Below are 19682 nucleotides of genomic sequence, written 5' to 3'. Positions count from 1 at the left end.
ATCTGAACTCGGCAATCATGTTTGCACTCAGATGGAAGAAGATTTTGGATTAACATTTCTTCGCTGCATTCCTTAACTATAAGGAAGCGTTCTTATTTTTAGACAGTTCAAGTAGAGTTTCATTTGAGAATCCTGAAAGAGATTTCTAAATCTTCTAACTGGATAAGACAACAAGCCTAGTCTATTTGTCAAAGAGTGAAGGATGAAGTGGAGATGCTGGCTGCTCTCAGTGGCTACAATGCTGCTCCTCTGTGCAGCTAGAGCTGACATGGAAAACCTCCAAGCTGAGAATCTCAATCTTCTTCCCATAGATGAACACCACAAGGTCTTGAACCGTGGGATGAAAGGTATTTATTTGTTTAGGTTTTCACAATCATTTTGACTTCTCTTATTGTTATTTGTCTTAAGAAGCTAAAGATCTGGATAATTTTACAAATTCTTGGTATAAAGTTGAAGATTTGGCAGAACAACCACACAAGTAGGACTGTTTCCCATAGATGAATCAGCTTTATCACAGATTATCTGTGTTATTGTTGTGGAGGATGGTCAAATTCCAGGTTACAAATGAAATTATTTAGTGACTTATTGGTGATAAGTGTTCTTTTAAGGTAAATTGTATATCTTAGATCAGATAACTTACCAGACAGACAGTTGCTTTTGAGCAAACTGATGGCTTTTTTGGTTTTGCCTGTTTATCTTAAATAAAATGACTAATTTGACAAACTCTTACAAAGTAGCATATTTACATGCTATAAATTTCAAAGTTAAGTTATAAAATGAATGAATTGTCAAAAAAAATAACTTTGGAGGACGAGAAACTGAGGAAATGCAACTGTGTTGGGAGGAAACAGAAGAAATGTAATATGAAGACTTTAGAGCTAAAAATATTCAACTTAAATCATAAAAAGTAAAACAGAAATAAATTAAATCTAAAAGATAAACATGTTAATATATAACAGAAATACAATCCAGTCTTACAGATATAAATAAAACTTGCTTAAGTTATATAACAAAAGTATTTACTTTTGAAACCCAATTTCTCCTTATATTTTTGCAAGTGCACAACTTTGGGCTGGTTTATCACTTAAAATCCTATTAAATACGTTGAAATTTGAGGTGTCAAGTAGAGAAATGTAAAAAAGCTTTTAGGGCTATTGACTCAGTTGCTATTTTCTCACTTACTTGTATGCTTATTTCTCCACAGTGTTGCCCAGAGACTGCTATGAAATGCTCATGGCCTCTTCAGGAACAGCCAGAGATGGGGTCTACCTGATCAAACCACATGACTCCCCAGTTGTGGCCTATTGTGCCATGCAGGACGGAGGCTGGACCGTGGTTCAGCATATCACTGTCAACAGCAGTTTGGATTTTGATCGCACTTGGGATGAGTACAAGAAGGGTTTTGGAGATGTCACAGGAGATCACTGGCTTGGGAACGAGTACCTCTATGAGCTCACTCGAGGCCCTGCCCGCTATAAACTGGGAGTGAAGCTCGTAGACAGAGATGCTGTCACCAAGACGGGAGAGTATGATCCCTTTCAAGTCGAGGATGAATCAACAGGCTACAGGTTGAGGCTGGGATTATTCCAGGGCTCAGCTTTGGATGCTCTGACCCTAGACACAGAAAATTACCTTCACGACAACCAGAAGTTTACGACTAAAGACAGAGATAATGATAACTATTTCCAAAACTGTGCCAAGCTGGAGTTTCAAGGTGTGCCAGGAGGGGGCTGGTGGTATGATGCTTGTGCTGGTGCAAATTTGAATCGCAGGAATGTCATTTACTGGCAAAAGGACTGCAACAAGGAGAAACTGTGCAAGTACGCATGGATGATGGTGAGACCTTCAGAAACAGTTAAAGTGATTCACAGTGGACACTGCAAGAACGATGAGCTCTAAAGACATTCTCAGAATTTGCATCAAATTTGAGTCTATAAGTAACAACACAGATGGTGACAAATGTGCCTTTGTCGATAATAGGCACTCACATGAATATTTATTTTCTCACATTTTATTAAGAAATACCTTTAACAACAACAAAATACTGTAAGGAACCAGAATATTTTTCACAAACTTGAAGCACAATAAAAAAAAAAATAATAAAAAGGACAAACGTCTGTACAGTGTAGGCTTAACAATTTCTCCAGTTCACATCCATATGTATTGTCAGAGCAAAGGATATCAGTAATTCCCAAAATTGTAGAAAATTAATTGTGTAAGATAATAGCTTATACTTTAAGAAAATAAACTCAGTGAAAAAAAAATCCCCACAGTATGTTACAGGTTGGCCAGAAATACAGGAAATATATGATTTAGCAGCATTTTGAATAAAAAGTAGTTCTTGGATCCCAGTGAAAAACCTAATCCTGAGGATGACAGCAATAAAAGATGGTATTCCCCAACCTCCCTCCTACTGTAAACATTGACAATAAAAGCAAGTCATTTACATGATCTACAAGTTTGTCTTAAAAAGTATCCTCAGTATGACAAGTGGAGCCGAATTTATACTTAATTGTCTGACAAAGCACAGAGACAAGCATGTAAAGGCTTGTAATGATCATCAAGTACAAATGTTAACTGTTCAAACAATAGAACATGTAAAACATTAGCCCTTCAAAATTAAATCTAGCTAGCAAAACAATATTGTTAAAAAGTTATCGGATTTTAGGTTGCCAAATTGCATCTAGCGGCTAATATGTAACAAAATGCACAGCATGCCTTGATTATGAATCCGATGGGATATGTGATTTTATTTTTAAACGTATTTACAATGTCACATTTACAGTTTCTCTGAAGTATTTAAACTTCTCAAACTTTTTCACAATTTGTCACATGACAACCAAAAAAAACTGTTTTTTTGTGGGATTTTATATGACAAGAAGTGCACATAATTGATAATTGTGTCTTGGAATATATATATATATATATATATATATATATATATATATATATATATATATATATATATACCCTTATTCAGGTATACATACATCTATAATCACTGTGTTTTACTGTTTTAGTCTTATAAAATATCCAGTGCGTTCAATTGCTATCAAATATCACTTTATTAGTAAATTAGTGTAATTTAATCTCAATATTAACAGAGATGTTCTGGGAAAACCTAGGAGGTTTGTATGATAGTACTGGTGAAGAAATGTTGCTAACAGAAAGCCGTAAGAACATTTCCAGTTTTCCATCAGCCATGTAGGTTGCAGCAGACCGTTGTGGAGAACGGTCTGCTGCACATCACCCTGAACACATCATTCCCATGGAGAAACGTGGCCATAGCAGCACTATGGGGATATACTATGGGGACTATATGGGGACTATGGGGATATACTATGGGGACTATACTATGGGGATTAGTTATGTTTTTTGGAAGTCGAATGGAGCTAAATATAAGTCAATCCCATTAGTAAACCTATCAGAGACTGCAAAAAAAAAAAAAAAAAAAAAACTTGCTTGGAGCAGAGGTTTATCTTCTGGGAAAACGATGACCCGAAACATGCAACCAGAGTTACAGTTGAATTGTTTAGATCAAAGCATATTTATGGGTTAGAATTTCTAAGTCAAACTACAGATCTAAATCCACAAGAGGCATTTTGGCAAGAACTGAACACTAATGTTCATTGGTACTCTCTTTAACTTTTGTGTTCATTTGAGTGTGCATAAATTTCCACCTCTTGATTTGCATTATTGTTGAAACATCCTCCAAAAGACTATTATAGCAGCAAATGATGGAAAACAAATGCATGCTATAATTTAGATTTTTTTTATTATTATTATTTGTTAAAACATTGTCTTTCTGCCTTACCATTGCAAATTGCTTTGTGTCACCTTCCTACAAAACATCCCAATGGAAAACAATGAAGTTTGCAGTTAAATGACAAAATGTGAAAAAGTTTGATGTTTGTAACACACTGGATATAGTCATTCTTTTTGAAGGATTTTAGCAGCAGTTACTCTTCATGACACCAGATGAATTGATTAACACTAACATGTAGAGTCCAAGTTTACAAAGCCAAGATAGTTGGTAAGATCCCAGAACTTACAAAAAGAAGTCATTCATGTGAGCTTGGAGTTAACTGCAGGGTTCTGTCCATACCAGTACAGTTTCTCCTCAATCCTTTTCTTTTTCCACTGGCAGAGCAGCAGCATGCGGAATGTCTTTTGAAAGTTCTTGTTGCACAGGGCATAGCACATGGGGTTAACGGTGCTGTTGACATAGCACAGCCAATAGCCCAGGTGCCAGAGGGAGAGTGGGATACAGTCTGAGCAGAAGGTGGAAATCAACACCATGATGTTGTAAGGGGTCCATGTAAGGATGAATGCCAGTAAGATAGCACTGAGAGTCTGAGCTGCCTTCCTCTCTTTGATCAGCACCATCCTTTTTCTCTTGGTGATCTGGCTTTTCAGCGATGTATCTGTAGGCTTGGACACTGAAGAGGTCGAGGGAACGCTCATAGATTCAGCCGAGGAAAATGTTGAGGACACCAACTTGGTGTTTCCGTTTTTGCTCTGGTGAGCATCTTTAGGCACAGGTTTAAACTTATAGGACACACATTTGCTACTCTTCTGAGAGCTGCTTTTGGGATGCGCCTGGAAGAAGCTGTCGTCATCAAAACTGCTGAGCTGCTCACTCTCACTGCCCACAATGATTCTGTTTGCTTCACAAGCCTGATTCCTGACTGAGGGCTTGCGCCCCACCGGAGACATTGGCCTGTCCTCATCCTCAGAGGAGGCGTAGCTATTGAAGGTGGTCAACTGACCGGCTTTGGACCACTCGTCACTAGTGGATCCAGTGGATTTGGCATGGCTCCTGCTGGAAGATGACCAAGAGGCTTGGTTCTGATCATGTGAAGTTGATCTTAGTTTGCAACTAAAACAGGATCTTATGATGGTCTTCTGAGGCTGTGCCTCGCCAGAGTCCAATTGATAGTTAACCCCCTGAAGTTCCGCCAGATCTTTTGTCCTCTTCTCTGTCTCCTTATAGATCCGACAGTAGAGGATTGTCATAACCGACACAGGAATATAAAAGGCCGCAATTGCTGTCCCGAATGTTATAACGGGCTCAGAGAAAAACTGAATTTGGCATTGCCTTTCAGGAACAGTTCTTTTCCCAACAAAATATTGCCAACAAAGAATAGGTGGGGCCCACAAAATCAGAGACACCAACCAAGCTAAACCTATCATAATTCCAGCTCGTCTAGGAGTCCGTTTGGCCCTGTAAGTCAGAGGCCGAGTGATGGAGAAATATCTGTCAAAACTGATCACAAGCAAGTTCATGACAGAGGCATTACTGGCTACGTAGTCCAATGCTAACCACAGATCACAGGCCAGGTCCCCTAAAGCCCAGTAGCCCATCAGGATGTAAGAGGTGTACAAATTCATGGAAAAAACCCCGATGATGAGGTCTGCTGCTGCCAGACTCAGTAGGTAGTAATTGTTCACTGTCTTCAGTTGACTATTGACTTTAAAGGAGACCATTACAAGAACATTGCCCACAATGGTGATGAGGCTGACAATGGCAGACACAGTCGCAATGGTGATCACCTCCCAAAGACTGTGAGTGACCAGCTGGACATCTTTTGTAGTGTTATTTCTGGTGAAGTTAAATTGATTTTCTCCTTCCATGGTCTTCTGGATATTACAGGCGTCCATCCATCATAAGCATGTTTGGATCTTCCATCTGAGGTAAAAGCATCTGAAATAAAGGAGAAAAAAAAGAAAGGTAACATCTCTGCCTCACAAAGTATACATCAGTTTAATATTGTATCAAATTGTAAAACTTCATATGCTAAGAAAAGGATAAGTTGTATGTTCTACCCATTACTAAAACTATGTTTGAATTTTCTTGGCATGGTTTCCATTGCTATTTCACAAGAGTTTCAAATATCTGTGGGGAGGTATAATGATTTGAATTGATAGACTTGGCTGATTCTGAGATAGTGACATTGAGATATACATTTTTAGCTTGATCAGTGCTATTCAAACTCAAAAATTATATATTTTTCTAATGGCTGCATGTACTATTCATGAGCACTACCAAGTTGCCCAGCAACAACTCTTCATCGTGAATTGTGATGCACAAGAAAATGAGGACTCAAAGTTAGCTATTTTCAAGGTATGTTTGAAATTCATTCAGACTTCTAAAGTGAGCAACGGTCTCAGTAACAGCGACTGATTACTGAGTAAAGGACAAGTTGCTCTGTTTCCTCGTATGTTTTTCAGCTTCTGACAGTATGAAACTATTCAAGGATCGTGTTTCCAACCTTCTAGAAATCTCAAAAGTCAAGACTGCGTTCTGCATGCTACTCTCTTCTGAAAAGTTATCAGTGGCAACCATACCAATTGCCATTCTGGTGTGCAGCAGACTCAAAATTCAACACCATAGAAGCTCAAAATGCTTTGTGACTGATGAAGAAATGTATTGTGTGGATATTGTTATTGCTTTAAGCTATTTAAGGGACAGATATCTCGCTAAATTTAAGAGAGCCTGTGTCTCTCTAATAATAGAGAGACTCTCTGCTGCCCTCTACTGGTGAAGCATAGGGAAAGGCTTTTTCTGAAGTCCACAAGTGCTTCAGATATCAGAGTCTGTGGGGTTTGCAGTAGAAATGTAAAGAACTGTATGAGAATTTCCATGGAGCTTCATACTTATCTGGCTAAATACTATGAATGGCTCAATCTTTCAAATGATGAAGTCATTAAATATGCTGAAAAATATCCTTTCCCGAAGAGGCTTCTTAAATAGTTATAACATGTCAAAAGAGTCAGTTAAAAAGTTCTTTAAAGTCTCAACTCAACACAAAGACATTCGACTTTGATTAATTTTGTTATGAAAAAGTATCAAGAAATTTGTCTCCTAAGAGACAGACACAGACAGACAGACAGACAGACAGACAGACAGACAGACAGACAGACAGACAGATAGATAGATAGATAGATAGATAGATAGATAGATAGATAGATAGATAGATAGATTTCATCACCATTTTTGGGTGGAAAAAAATTATCATGATAACTTTTACTATTTCTTTCCAGTAGAGGGCAGCAGAGACTCTCTAACAAAACCTCAAGCACATGAATGTGAAGTCTGAAGTTTTCTTGCAATAGTGAGCCATTTATGCCTCACTGGATACATCTTTTGGAGACAAGCCAGCTAGACAGCATATAGTTCTAAGTTTGCACATTAAATTTAATTATGTAAAATCAAATTATAGTGCCATGATTGTGAAGGTTGTTACAGGTTTTAAAGCAGCATCATTTCCTAGCAAATGTAAAAAAAATCGAATGAGAATAAAAACAGTGTGCAACAACGTGCTTAACTGGACCATAACGCCACTTAAGTTAATGAACTGTTATATGTATCTGCCTTTTCCAAGCATGTTTTTCACTCCCTCACAAAAATCTCAAGCCAACTGGTCAAATGGAGTCATGATTTTGAGCCCTGTCTCTCAATCTTCCTAAAATGAGAAACTTCCATTTGTCATATTCCGACTCAGACTCTGTATGTTGTGTGTGACCTTCCCAGTTCCAAAATGGTTGAAAATGAACCATGCAACAGTTTACCGTCAGGATATTGAAGGCTCCCTGAGGCTCTCAAATTGGATGAACAATGAGCCCAAGCTTGATAGACAAAATGGTAAAAAAAAATAAAAAAAAAGAACACATAACTCTGTGTGGGTTGAAGCAATTGAATTTTCAGCCGGCCGGTCACTCAGAGTACTGACACACATTTAGGCACTGATAGCTTCTCACATTATTCCCTTAGCGGTCAACAAATAGCACCACGCTGGAGAAATTGGCTGTGTAAAAATAGACATTCATTTCCTTGTTGACCAACAGTGTCCTCTGCCATTTCAAACCGACCTGCCTTGTTTGGGGTTTTTAATCAAAATGCTACAATAGGAAATTGTATATCAGGACGGTTAAATGCTCTCTGAGGTACTAAACAGAATAGGTTTTTGAAAATAACACAGGTTGTCATAGTCTGGTATTTGTTGCAAGAAGGAAACATTTGTATGCGAAGCAATGCCTATCAAAAATACTTATGTGAAATCTTTCACATTTGGTCACACAACCACAAATCTCAGTGTGTTTTATTGGGATTTTCAATGATAGATCAATGGAACCTAGCCCTTAACTGTAAAGTGCAATCAAAATGATGCATGTTTTACAACTAAGAGTATGATATACATGTGGATTCAGTAGCTTGATATTCTAACATGAAATACAACATAATCGAACTGCCTAGCTTATCCAAGAGGCCCATAAAGCTGCAAGTGGAAGAATCTATTAACAGGCCAAGTGTTAAGTTTGATTCCCATACAAACCATCTATATAACAGCAGCAAGACAAAAAAAAATATTGCTACATAGAAGCCAGTAAGGTTTGCCACAAACCTTACTGGGGAAGTGGTAAAAGAAGCTAATCTTGACAGATGAGAGCAAATAGATTTTTTAGCCCACATGCAAAGCGGAAAATGTAACTTACACTGCACATTCTCTTGAGCACATCATCCCCATTGTGGAAGATTTTGGTGATAACAACTTGCCACATGAATGCTTTTCTACAGCAGGGACAGGGAAGATGCTTTGAGTTGATGGAAATTTTTTTTTAGACATTTCACACTTGAAACTGTAATTGCAGTGTAAGGGGGTTTGTATAAAATGTTGAATTGATCAAATAGAGATGCACGAGGAAGGAAGACCTGCCTTAACAGCCCTCTTAATTTAAGAGCCCAAAGCAATGGCTGTAATCAAAACCTATTACTTGAGAAATACCTGCTTTCAAAAGCTTTTCTTTAACAGTGCAAGGTCAGCATTCCCTCAGCCATCCAGGAGGCACACAAATAACATTCCAGTATTGTGACGTGCTGTGTGCAAAAGTTTACCTCATGAAATGAGCACAAAAAAATGCACATTGAGAATTACATTTTATTATTCTTTGTCAGATCTGGTTTTTATTAGAAATCTCTCAAACTGCGAGCGAAAAAGACCTTAAATGGCTCATTCTGAATTGATGTTGCACATAAATATAAGAAACAATTATGCAACCAAGAAACAAACAGTGAGAAGAAAATGATACAACAGTTTTATCTTTCTAAACCAGCACCACGGACAGCACCGTGAGTTTATCAGTGAAGGCAAACCTAAGTCTGAAAAGTATTTACTGGGTCAGGAAGGTGTGAGGATTATATTCAGCTGAGCAACCTGTGACCTTGAAGCCTTGGAAGGTATGTGAATGGCTAAAAAGCTAAAATAATTACATAAAGAATGAAATCATTTCAACTTACAACAGTAATATTACCCCCCCCCCCCTCCTCGTTTGTCTTACCAAAAGTAATCCTCTGGTTTTGGAGACAGCGGTCTCACCTGGCTGAGCCCACTGAATCAAAAACGCCAGGGACAATTTTACAGATATGATTACAACAAAGGATTGGGCGATTCCTCTGTTGCTCCAGTGTGGACTTTCTTTTACTCCATTTTTGTTCCTGAAAGATGATCTATCAGTGTGAAAAATAAAATTTAAGGAATGACATGAAGCTCCAAGTAAAGCACAATACATTTCATTTAATGTTTATTGCCACATTATGCTGTGAGAATGATTCACTTCAGCAGGGGCAAAGAATTGGTCAGAGTTGATTGGAAGGTGGAGCAAAATGGAGAGCAATCCCTGAAAAAACCTGAAAAATCCTGTTTAGCAATACTTACAATGGGGGTAGAGGTTCCATACAATAAACATACACTCTGAGCAACAAAAATATTTTTGAACATTAATTACCAAATTATTAATAATGACTACCAGCTCACTTAATAGATTTAGAAGGACCACCATATTGTCAAACTTTTTTCATAAAGTAACAAAACAATAAATAAATAAATAGTAATAATAATAATAATAATAATAATAATAAGTTCTTATCCTTGCCGCTTGTTGAAGCCGCTTGTATTTCTGGAAGTTTGTGTCATCAAATATTTTCTCAACATAGTTTTTACAACCTCATTTTTTTTCCATATATTCCTTTAGAGTTTGAATGCATTTAATTAAGAGATACACTCTCCCCTCAATGTCTCTGATCATTGAGTACAAAAAAATAACTTAATGATTTACAAATAGAACAAAGTTAAGTTAGGTTGGCCATATCCATGTTCTGACTTTAGATGCAAATGGAACGATGCATACCAAACCACTGCCCAACCCTTTTTTTTATCTCAAAGGGATTCTGGGAACTTTTTCCATTGATGGTAACTTGTTTTGGAAAACTGATGTTTATAAACGCATAAATGTAGTATGAGTGAGCAAAAACAAAATATGCAAAATTAGGTTAAAAAAACTCCCCAAAAGTCCAAATTTGCCAAAAAAAAAATAATAAAATAAAAAATACACAAATAGACTTGTTTTAAAAACTGTGAATCATTACAATTTTTAAGCCATGTTACTAAGCTATTTTAAACTACTATATGTTGCTCTATATAATGTAAAATTCTCATAAAATACATTTGAGTCGATGGTTGTGTCATCACAAATTGGGAACAATTTTAAGTGATGCAAGTATTTTCTTCTGTAAACCATGACAATATGTCTAGAAAATCGAGCATACGCAGAACTTTAAAGGTATGCGAAAGATCGTAGCAGCATAGAGAAAGCTGTGCAAAGTTTTTTTTCATGAGCAATTTCACAGTTAAAGCACTTGAACTTTTCAGAACATAAACAGGACAGCATAAACAGTGATTATGTGATTATGTCAAATGAAATGTAAAACCGGATTGTTATGAATGTTTCCCAATACACACACATGGACACGCACACTCATGAACAGAATACACAAATGGAAAATCTCTTGAGGTCAAGAGGTGGAACAAGTCAAGTTCACTAATAGCCTCTAAACCAAGACTGAAAGCACTTTAATGGTACGTCTGGAACCCAGAGTACGGACATCTTGATAAATCGTGTATATAGTGTGTTGTGACCCGCTTTTGGGCATTGCTCGGATACTGTTTGGTATCACATATGACAAATTACTGGGGGGAAGGATTCTAACCTTGCGTGGGCAGGAAGAAAAAAAAACTGCAACAGTACTGCCGATAAATTTTCCATGCTCACATTTAGGATCTTCTTGCATAACCGGATTTTAAACTAGTTGAAATGCATTATTCTACTAAAAACAATGTTTTAAACTTGTTGGAATATTGTGCAAGAAAATAACATTGCCCCGGCCAAGAAATCCGAATCTCCCTTATTATATATACATCCTAAGAGTATCAGATGTCCTTCTGAAATCCTGTGCTAGCTCGCTATGCATAAGTAATGGTCATTGATCCGTTAGTTAACAGTGTCCTGCTTTTGAGTGAAGACAGGTTGTGTAGCAGAAATCCACGCTGAGTCTTCATGCTAGGGCGCTGAAGGCTGGCTTGAGGTCCTTTGGCACCTGGCCATCACTGCTTCTGTCCTGCAGCTCTGCATGATGGCCCTCACCACGCGCTGCTCCCAGTCATCGGTAACCTTTCTGTACACCCCTGCTTTGGTTGTAGCACAGCAGCTCAAGCAGGCCAACACCGTGTGTAGTTGCAGAATAAAGACGGAAGTGGACGACGACAGAGCAGTGAGTCAAAGCAAAGGAGCCAAGGGATGTCGTGTGTGTCTGCGCAGTGATTATGGATGGTTTTCAAATCAGCCCACAGCTCCTTGGCACACTGGTTGGTGTTTACTGCAGTCAGCCCACTGACCCATGATTAACATCCCAGCATATGTAGCTTTCTGGAAAAAAATATATTCCTTGAATCAGTTTTGGTTTGGGTTCAGTCTTTCACCGAAGCAGAAGAGAAAGAGGAGTATAGGCATTAAAAGCTCTTGAAATATTATTGCTGATAGCAAAGAACTGAATGATGGTCTCAACTTGTTCCTGCACTGTCCTAAAATGCCTCAAGTGTTCTTCACAAAAATATGCGTAATTAGTAGTCTTAGGTTTTTATAACAATCTTTTCAGATAATATACATACATTTTAATTCAATTACAGGATGGAGTATTTTTATGACCATCTAACCCAGTAATTCATGAAAATAATCAACTTCAATGAAATATATACCGGTTTAGTCCATGGACAGGAAAGGCATCTTGTTCAAGTTGTCAGATGGTAATGTGTAGAAATTGGTGAACGGGAAAGTTGAACCACAGATTGTTTTTTTTTTAATTATTAGTATTTTATTTTAGTTTAGGAGCCTGGAGAACAAATTGCTCAAAGTGAGTCTAAATTGACACATTTAGTTAAATCTGATTTTGTAAAACTAATTCAGGCTTCAGATTATACAAAACCTGTTGATTGTTGGTTCTGGAAACTCTCTCCACCATATTTCAGAAAACGTTTTATTGAACTGCTGTGTCACAACCCAACTCTCCTGAGGGTCAAGGTGTTAACAGGTGTATTAAAACAAACAAACAAACAAACAAACAAACAAACAAACAAACAAACAAACAAGACCATTGAATGCTAATAAATGATGTTTATGTGTTACACATGCAATTTTACTTATCCCAAATAGCTCTTCATTTTCATTTTGACTTACCATCCACACAGCAGTTTTTTCACTGGTTGTCTTTTCAGTTTACTTTTGAAGTGCTATATTGTCCTGTCTTCTAATCTGTCATGTCTTTAATGCTCTGTGCACTGTGCAATGGCATTAAAGGAATTCACTCTTTCTGTACAAATCATATCCTGGTTTAAGTGTTTCATCTTAGCTATGATTTTTAAGACAAAAGTAAACTCAAAGTAGATCTTAACCTACGATGAGAAATGATGAACAGGATCATTAGATGAGTAATATGATCCGCTTATGTAGCCCACAGTGGATTTGGCAGCTGCTGAAGGGAATAAAGCGATAACACGGAAAGCCTCTGGGAGTTATGTTTTCAAAGCATCTACAACCTTTCATAAATGCCTCTTCATTTCAGTAATGACATGGCAATAAAACCATTTGTGTTCTCACCAAGAATCTTTGAGATACGAGTCTGTCGGCCATTTTTTTGCTTTTCATGTTACAACTAAATGGCAGAATTTTTCTGAACTCGTCACATGTGTGCAAGGCAAAGCCTCACTGGAAGCCAAACATTTCTCCACCAACACAATCTGGTGATTATTTTTCCAAGCTCACCAAACCATAACTCTGTTGACACGACTACTCCATGGGTTTTATCAGAAGAGACCCAGAACTATTTCCACATTTGTTGCAACACCTCATAGGATCCGTGGGGACTGGGAAGGACTCGTTAAAATCACGCTTCACTGCTTAATCCCCCTCTGTATTGTCATTTCCAGTTAATCAAAAGGCAGGACAGGAATGGTTGTGAGACGTGGCTGTTTCAAAAATGTATTGATTGCTTTTTTGTAAAAAAAAAAAAAAAAAGAATTTAATCAATTGAAATTAAAAAAAAAATACAGAAAATTCTGGAAAGAAAAGTTTGGAATTTTACACAAAAGGTTGAGGAAAAATACAAGGAGGAATATTACAGAACTTTAAAACGATGTGTTCTATTTTCAGATTAATAATCTTTATAGAAATATGCAACTGCTGGATGAAGATTAACACAGAAGTTGAGTGATTACATCAGCAAAAAAAAAGAGATACATTTCAGAAATAAAATGCACATGTTGTTTCCAAACTTTTCCAAGTGCACCTTTGCTTTTCCCAGTAATTTATACTTATTACAATAAAAATGTGAAGTGCTTGAGCAGCAATTTGCAATTTGGTGAATGATAAGTCATTAAGTAAAAAAAAAACAACAACAAAAAAACAATGCACACACATCTTTTCAGGAGCACATCTTCTGTTTTGTTCATTAGGGTTAAAAGGCTTCATTAAAAATACATCTCCTCTCAGACATGCCCTTGTGCACACATGACGTCTTTTCCCCTTGAATTCAGGTCATGCCTTTGTGCATTAATCAAAAAGCGCACGTTTAATCAGTCATGATTCTCTTGAGACTGAGCAAGCCACCGGTGTAAAACAAAAAAAAAAAAAAAAAAAGAAGACACAAAAGGAGAAATATACTCACTTTGATCAAGTCTCACTGTTGTCTGTCCAAGGGAGCAGAGTTCACAGTTAATCCCTTTGTTTTGCCTGGGAAGCCTTTGGGTCAATTGTGGCACCGAGGAACAGGATCATAACACAGCTGAAGAGAACTCTGGTGGCAGAAAAATCCTGCTGACTTGACCCTTGCATGCCAAAGGGATCCGGAGGGGAAAGTCTGAACAGAGAGGGAGAGAAGAAACCGTCTGAAGGGCAGGGTGGACAGCGAAACGCTTTGGGCATCCCTGCGTAAGGAGAGCACTCTCCAAAGAGCTCCAAAAGAGTCTCCTCTAAAAGCAAAGCTGCCTTCCTTTCTCATTCATGAATTTGAAACAAATCTGCACTGAAGCCAAAAAATTAGCAAAACAGAACTTTTTCTTGAAGAGCAAGCAGAGCGAGATGCGCTGTGCTCCCTCTCCGGCGAGTTAAAGCAGAATGACACAGAGAGGCAGCTTGATGTCGGAGCCAAGTCGCGGCTGCTGCCACTATGCTGCCGCTGCTGGAACTACTCAGGCTGACAGACACAGATGTAGCTGACGCTAGCAAGCTGGGAGGAGAAATTCCCATAGGGGTGAATGGTTCATCATGTTTCGGCACAGTGAGCAGGCATTGTGGACTCCAGAGGGTGGACGGGGCAATGGGGGCTGGGGTGGCTTCAAGGAGTCCATTTTGGAAGGTTTGAGGGCAGAAGAAGGAGTAGCGCTGTGGATTAGCAGCTGAGCTGAATGTTGGATAGTGTTTTTACTTACAAAAAGAAGTGCAAAAAGTTACCTTGATTGTAATCTGTCACAGTTTGACTGAAGCTCAAGCTCTGCTGATCATAGAACACATTCATCAGTCCTATGCTGATGTTGTCTATGAACCCACATGGGAGAAAGCTGACATGGCTGGGCCAGATAAGCAGCACGCAGATGTGACAGATGTTTTCTTTCTATAGCACTCTGTGTGATTGTGTGTGTGTGTGTCTGTGTGTGTGTCTTTAAACGTGTGCACACAAGTCTGCTTGGGTGCGAAGTGTGTTTTAATCTGGATGAGGCTTGCTGATCTGTTCCAGGAGTTCTCATTTAAGGCGACAGAGACAAACATTTGCAGAACCAGGCTGCTGTTAACACATATCTAAATTGATTTATGAATTTAGAGAGACCAATCAATCTAGCAGCCATGTTTTTTGAGCTGGAGAACCCAGAGAGAACCCACACAGGCAAACCCATGCTTCAAAATATAGACTTTCTTTTCAGATAAATTTGTAATTAATTTGTACAGGTTCATGTTAACAACAGGATGATCATTCCTCATTATATTGTCAGTTTTCTGAAGTACACCAGTCCCTCTTGCAGCAAAGCACTCAACACCCAGCATGATGCTGCCACCCTCTCTGCTTCACATCTGGCTGTGACGTGCAGTGAGGTTCATGGATGGTGAGGCACTGATTCATCTGGAGTTGTAGAGCTCCAGTAGTGCTCCCTTCATTAGTCTGAGAATATAAAAACAATTAATTTAGATGTTTTTTTTTAATTTTTTTATTAACTATTCTTTAAGAAGCAATATTTGAAATGATCTAAACAGAAGATTTTTTGTGAGAAGGTATATTTCAATATTTTATTTATTTGACATCAGCCAAAGAATATTTTTGTTATGCTTGATGATTTCAGTTTAAAATATGCCTCTTATTCACCCGTAGCAGTTGTAGGTTTGATGACCTGTTAAACTTTTAAAAAATAACCTTTTGAAATCTCCAGAACTCATTCAATAGTACCATCAAAAATTAAAGATTGACATATGAAAAATTTTACATTGAACAGATTTTTCGCACATCGCCCATCCCTGAGATAAAGACGCTACGGTTAAAATAATCCGATGTATTTTCTCACCTCGAGTATGAAACTGCTCTGGGAGTACTAAAGCCTAGTTAGTGGACAAAATACACATGCATCATAGCCACCAACATTTGTCATAATGCAACAGCCTGTCTGAAATGATTTTGCTTGTTAGATTAAATCTATATGTTTGTGGGCTCACGATTAAAGCCTGACATGAAAATCCCAGCTAAATCTGTCCCCAGCACATCTGTTCCACAGAGTGTCGTATGTCGCTGTTGCCTTCCACTCTCCCCCGACCCCCACACACACCCACCGGGCCTGACCTGCTGATCTGAAGTCATTTCCAGGCAGCAGGCCAGAGGACAGACACCTGGCTCGTCGTTGTTGTTGAACTGCTGACCTGCTCACACTGTATAGTGCTGCTGCATTGTTTTATGTAATACATCTGCACACTAACACATAGACATGAATGGAGTTGCGCACGTACAAGCAGTGCTGCTTCGGATGCTTCATCGTATCGATTTGGCTTGTAGAAATTTTAGAAGCTATGAAAGGCTCATGCATTTTTTACTCACTAACTATACTATGATATATGAAAATGGACTTAATCAGCTCCTCTAATAGGTGATGTTGAACAATTAGGACACTTAAAACGGTTTTATGAGACACTTCACTGAGCTAGACATCTCAGTCGAATTTTCCAAAATCAAACTACATTGACAGATATACAAATTATACAATGACGAAGAGATCGGGTCTCTTCCCCCGACCTAAGATTTCAGCCATCTTCCTTTATCAATCTTGTGTGTCCTAAAGGCATACTTGTTTTTGCACAGGTCCCCGTCAGATTCTCGAATGCCTGTGAGTGAGACAAGATGAGTTCGGACATAAGCACAGCTAGAGACGGATTGCATCTGTCTAAAGTCCACAGGGGCTTGCTTATCCTCTGACCCAGTTGTGCACCCATTCTCCAGCAAAAAAAAACAAAAAAAAAAACAAAAAAAAAACAATCTGCTTTATTACTGTAACGCTGTAACGGTAAAAGTTCTTATAAAATTTATTTTAGAGCTCCGTATTGGAAACCATGCAAAATCATACACATGTTAAAGCGAATTAATTACCCAATTTAGAGTTTACTTGGATCAGTATAAACAGAAGATATCCATGATCAATAGTTCGCTTTTAATTCTCCTGTCCACTGGGTTATGTCTCACCACGGTGGCTAAAAGCTTCCAGTCTTGTTATGTCCTTCCCTCTACAAGTCTTTAATGTGCTGCAAATGTTTATTTCCCATCAGGCCACCTTGGCTTGTGTGTGTTTGTGTGTCCCTCTGGTACCGAGCAGCAACTCCTTTTTGACATAATGATTTGCCATCACTCTGTACCGTTTCAGAGGATTTACAAGTCCCCCTGCTGTGTGGCTTGCTTTTATCCCCTAGTATTGCAGGCAGCCCTGTTTGCTCTCATAAGACTAAAAAAAAAAAAAATTGCAGTGTTTTCTTGTTTTTAAGTCTTTTGCTGCACATAAACTGTTCTTTAAGCTTTTAAACGTTATTTTAAACAGATTGCATCAAGTTTCATTTGAGCCATAAGCAAATACAATGAGATTCTAAAAAGGGTGACTGCAATGTTTTGAACGCACCATTCAGCTGGTGCTGGGTTGCACATTAGCCTTTTCGTCTCACAATGCAACTTTAATGCTTCCTTGTCAGAGAAGATTAGATGGTAGGCATTTCCTATAGCGCTACCTTGATGAACTGCTGGTTTCTATTCCTTTTAAGACACCCTACACTCACCAGCCAAACCTCTTATGCATGTGCACATGATAAAGTGCAGTTTGTGTATTTTTAAATTCTAGCCCATAAATTATTGTCACAAACATTGGCAGCTAAACTTGGATGTCTTCAGTAATAACAACAACAACAAAAAAATAGTTAAATATTAAAGTTTTTTGGTGCCTTCTGACAGGAGTGAGAGATTGGGTTTTTCTACAATAATATGAATGTGACTAACATTAGACGGTTATCCCTGTATAGAGAAGGAGAGGGAACAGTTCCTTCTCCAGCCACAGTAAAAAATATTTCCCCTTAGTCAATATGTACCCTCATTTTGTACCCATGTGTTACCATTTTGTCCTCTTCAATTTGCAACCAAAAACGCCTGGCACCTAAAATGTAAAACACTGAACAGCTGAAATGACAAGCGCCCTCATGCATGTCTCAGTTAGATGTTTTCTCTTGGATAGTAAATAACCTGATACAATCCAAAATAAGGCAAAGGCATTATGGTATTAAAGTACAATTTTGTTGTAATATGGACATTTCTTGTGGACAAGTTCCCAAGTTTGAGAGGCTTCTGTTGCAAAAGTTATTTTATTTTATTTTTTGTTGTTGTTGTTGGACTCCAAGTTCTGTGTTTTTAATGCAGGAATAAACTTTTCATATGTCAAAATATGCAAGATAATATCTAAGATTATAAGGTGATATCTTGCTTTCAGGAATAAAATACACGACTAGCGGGGAGGCAAAGAATGTGGAGTGCTTAGAGATGAAATGCATGAGAGTCAAAATGTAGGAAGAGGCTGTGATGTTGTTTTTGACCGACTCCTTGGCAACACAAACTTTTGTATCCACTCCACAGCTGCTCTAAATACCCCGTGATTACCTCACATGCTACAAAACCATTCTCCATGTGTTCCCATGTATACAGCCCTCTTGTTATTGTTCTTTACTGGTCCCCCCCTTTACTTTGACTGTGCTCCGTAAAGGTGGCGACAAACTTCATCTGAAGCTGAACAGCCAACACGCAGTCACATGGTTTTGGTTTCGGGACACCCCTCCCACTTTATGATACGTCACGCCCCTCCCACCGTGCATCCTCTGTTTTGCTTTGTGGAAATGGTCACAGAGAACGCCTCACTTTTCTGCAGCCTCCTCTGTGAACAAGATTATGTACATAATTCCTCATCACGACAGATAAATATTTCTCAAAAGTATCCATGTGTCCCAGTTACAAAAGACTGTGGAAGCAGACTAGTTAAAGACAAATATAAAATACTATTATCTCAGTGCATTTACACAAAACCACAGCAACAAACTTCTGACCAATCGGATAAAACTTCACACAGAGCTCTGTCGAAATAGTTCGATCAGGGCCTGATGTCAGGCAGATGCCTCTCTGCGAACAAACTGACGCAATATTCGTCATGCGTCTACGTCAGTCAGAAACGATTTTGGCATTTTGCATAAAGTATGTAAGGGCCTTTCCTCTCCTTGCCACTGTCAGTCTCTCTGCTTGGATCAGCTACAAAGCACATCTTATCTGGCCTTGTCTGGAATCTGTGTCCATGTTCAAACTTGAACAGCAGAAGTCACATGCTGAGTTGAAAATAAATCTCCGCGTTACCAGTAAATTCAATATATTTATATTAAAGTATTTGACATACTTTATGTTCCTGGTTAACTTGAACATATGGGGCAGTGAATAAAAGCTGAGGGTCGGTGTTAAGTGCTGCAAAGATACAGATGGGTGCACTGATTCAAGAAAATAAGACGAAAGCACAGCTGCATTCCATGTTATCTTTTGTTTTATGTCACAGGCTCAATCATGGCCCGTGTCCTTGTTTACTCAGGTATGTGTGACATCCGTATGCACTCATATGCATACTGACGCAGATGCTAATGGGGACACATAGAACAAGATGTCCAGGCTTCCCTTATCAGGGTGGTCATTGACCAGTCACCATTCATTTGAATTATTAGTCACCAAAACCGAATGTCAAGGCTGCAGATAT

General features: G+C 38.4%; 2 protein-coding genes across 2 annotated transcripts; one reads left to right on the top strand and one right to left on the bottom strand.

Moving 5' to 3' along the window:
- The first annotated feature begins 7 nt into the window (after nucleotides 1-7).
- Nucleotides 8-2458, top strand: LOC106930618 (fibrinogen-like protein 1-like protein). Its single transcript, XM_015008268.2, has 2 exons — nucleotides 8-347; nucleotides 1205-2458. The coding sequence occupies exons 1-2, from the start codon at nucleotides 203-205 to the stop codon at nucleotides 1897-1899; spliced, it is 840 nt and encodes a 279-aa protein (XP_014863754.2). The 5' UTR covers nucleotides 8-202; the 3' UTR covers nucleotides 1900-2458.
- A 1183-nt stretch (nucleotides 2459-3641) lies between these two features.
- Nucleotides 3642-5838, bottom strand: chrm5a (cholinergic receptor, muscarinic 5a). Its single transcript, XM_015008267.2, has one exon. It carries the CDS (start codon nucleotides 5659-5661, stop codon nucleotides 4066-4068), a length of 1596 nt encoding a protein of 531 aa, XP_014863753.1. The 5' UTR covers nucleotides 5662-5838; the 3' UTR covers nucleotides 3642-4065.
- Between the last annotated feature and the right edge of the window lie 13844 nt (nucleotides 5839-19682).

Source organism: Poecilia mexicana, unplaced genomic scaffold (assembly GCF_051168715.1).
Source record: "Poecilia mexicana isolate PSO_F unplaced genomic scaffold, ASM5116871v1 scaffold_22, whole genome shotgun sequence".
In the NCBI taxonomy this organism is placed as follows: domain Eukaryota; kingdom Metazoa; phylum Chordata; class Actinopteri; order Cyprinodontiformes; family Poeciliidae; genus Poecilia; species Poecilia mexicana.
This window is presented reverse-complemented; position numbering and strand designations above follow the sequence as displayed.

What these genes read in the sequence shown, in the direction of transcription:
- LOC106930618 (XM_015008268.2), top strand. Translation starts at nt 203, where the DNA reads ATGAAGTGGAGATGCTGGCTGCTCTCAGTGGCTACAATGCTGCTCCTC. An exon ending in CTTGAACCGTGGGATGAAAG is followed by an intron (nt 348 to 1,204) that starts GTATTTATTTGT and finishes ATTTCTCCACAG; the next exon opens with TGTTGCCCAGAGACTGCTAT.
- chrm5a (XM_015008267.2), bottom strand. Translation starts at nt 5,661, where the DNA reads ATGGACGCCTGTAATATCCAGAAGACCATGGAAGGAGAAAATCAATTT.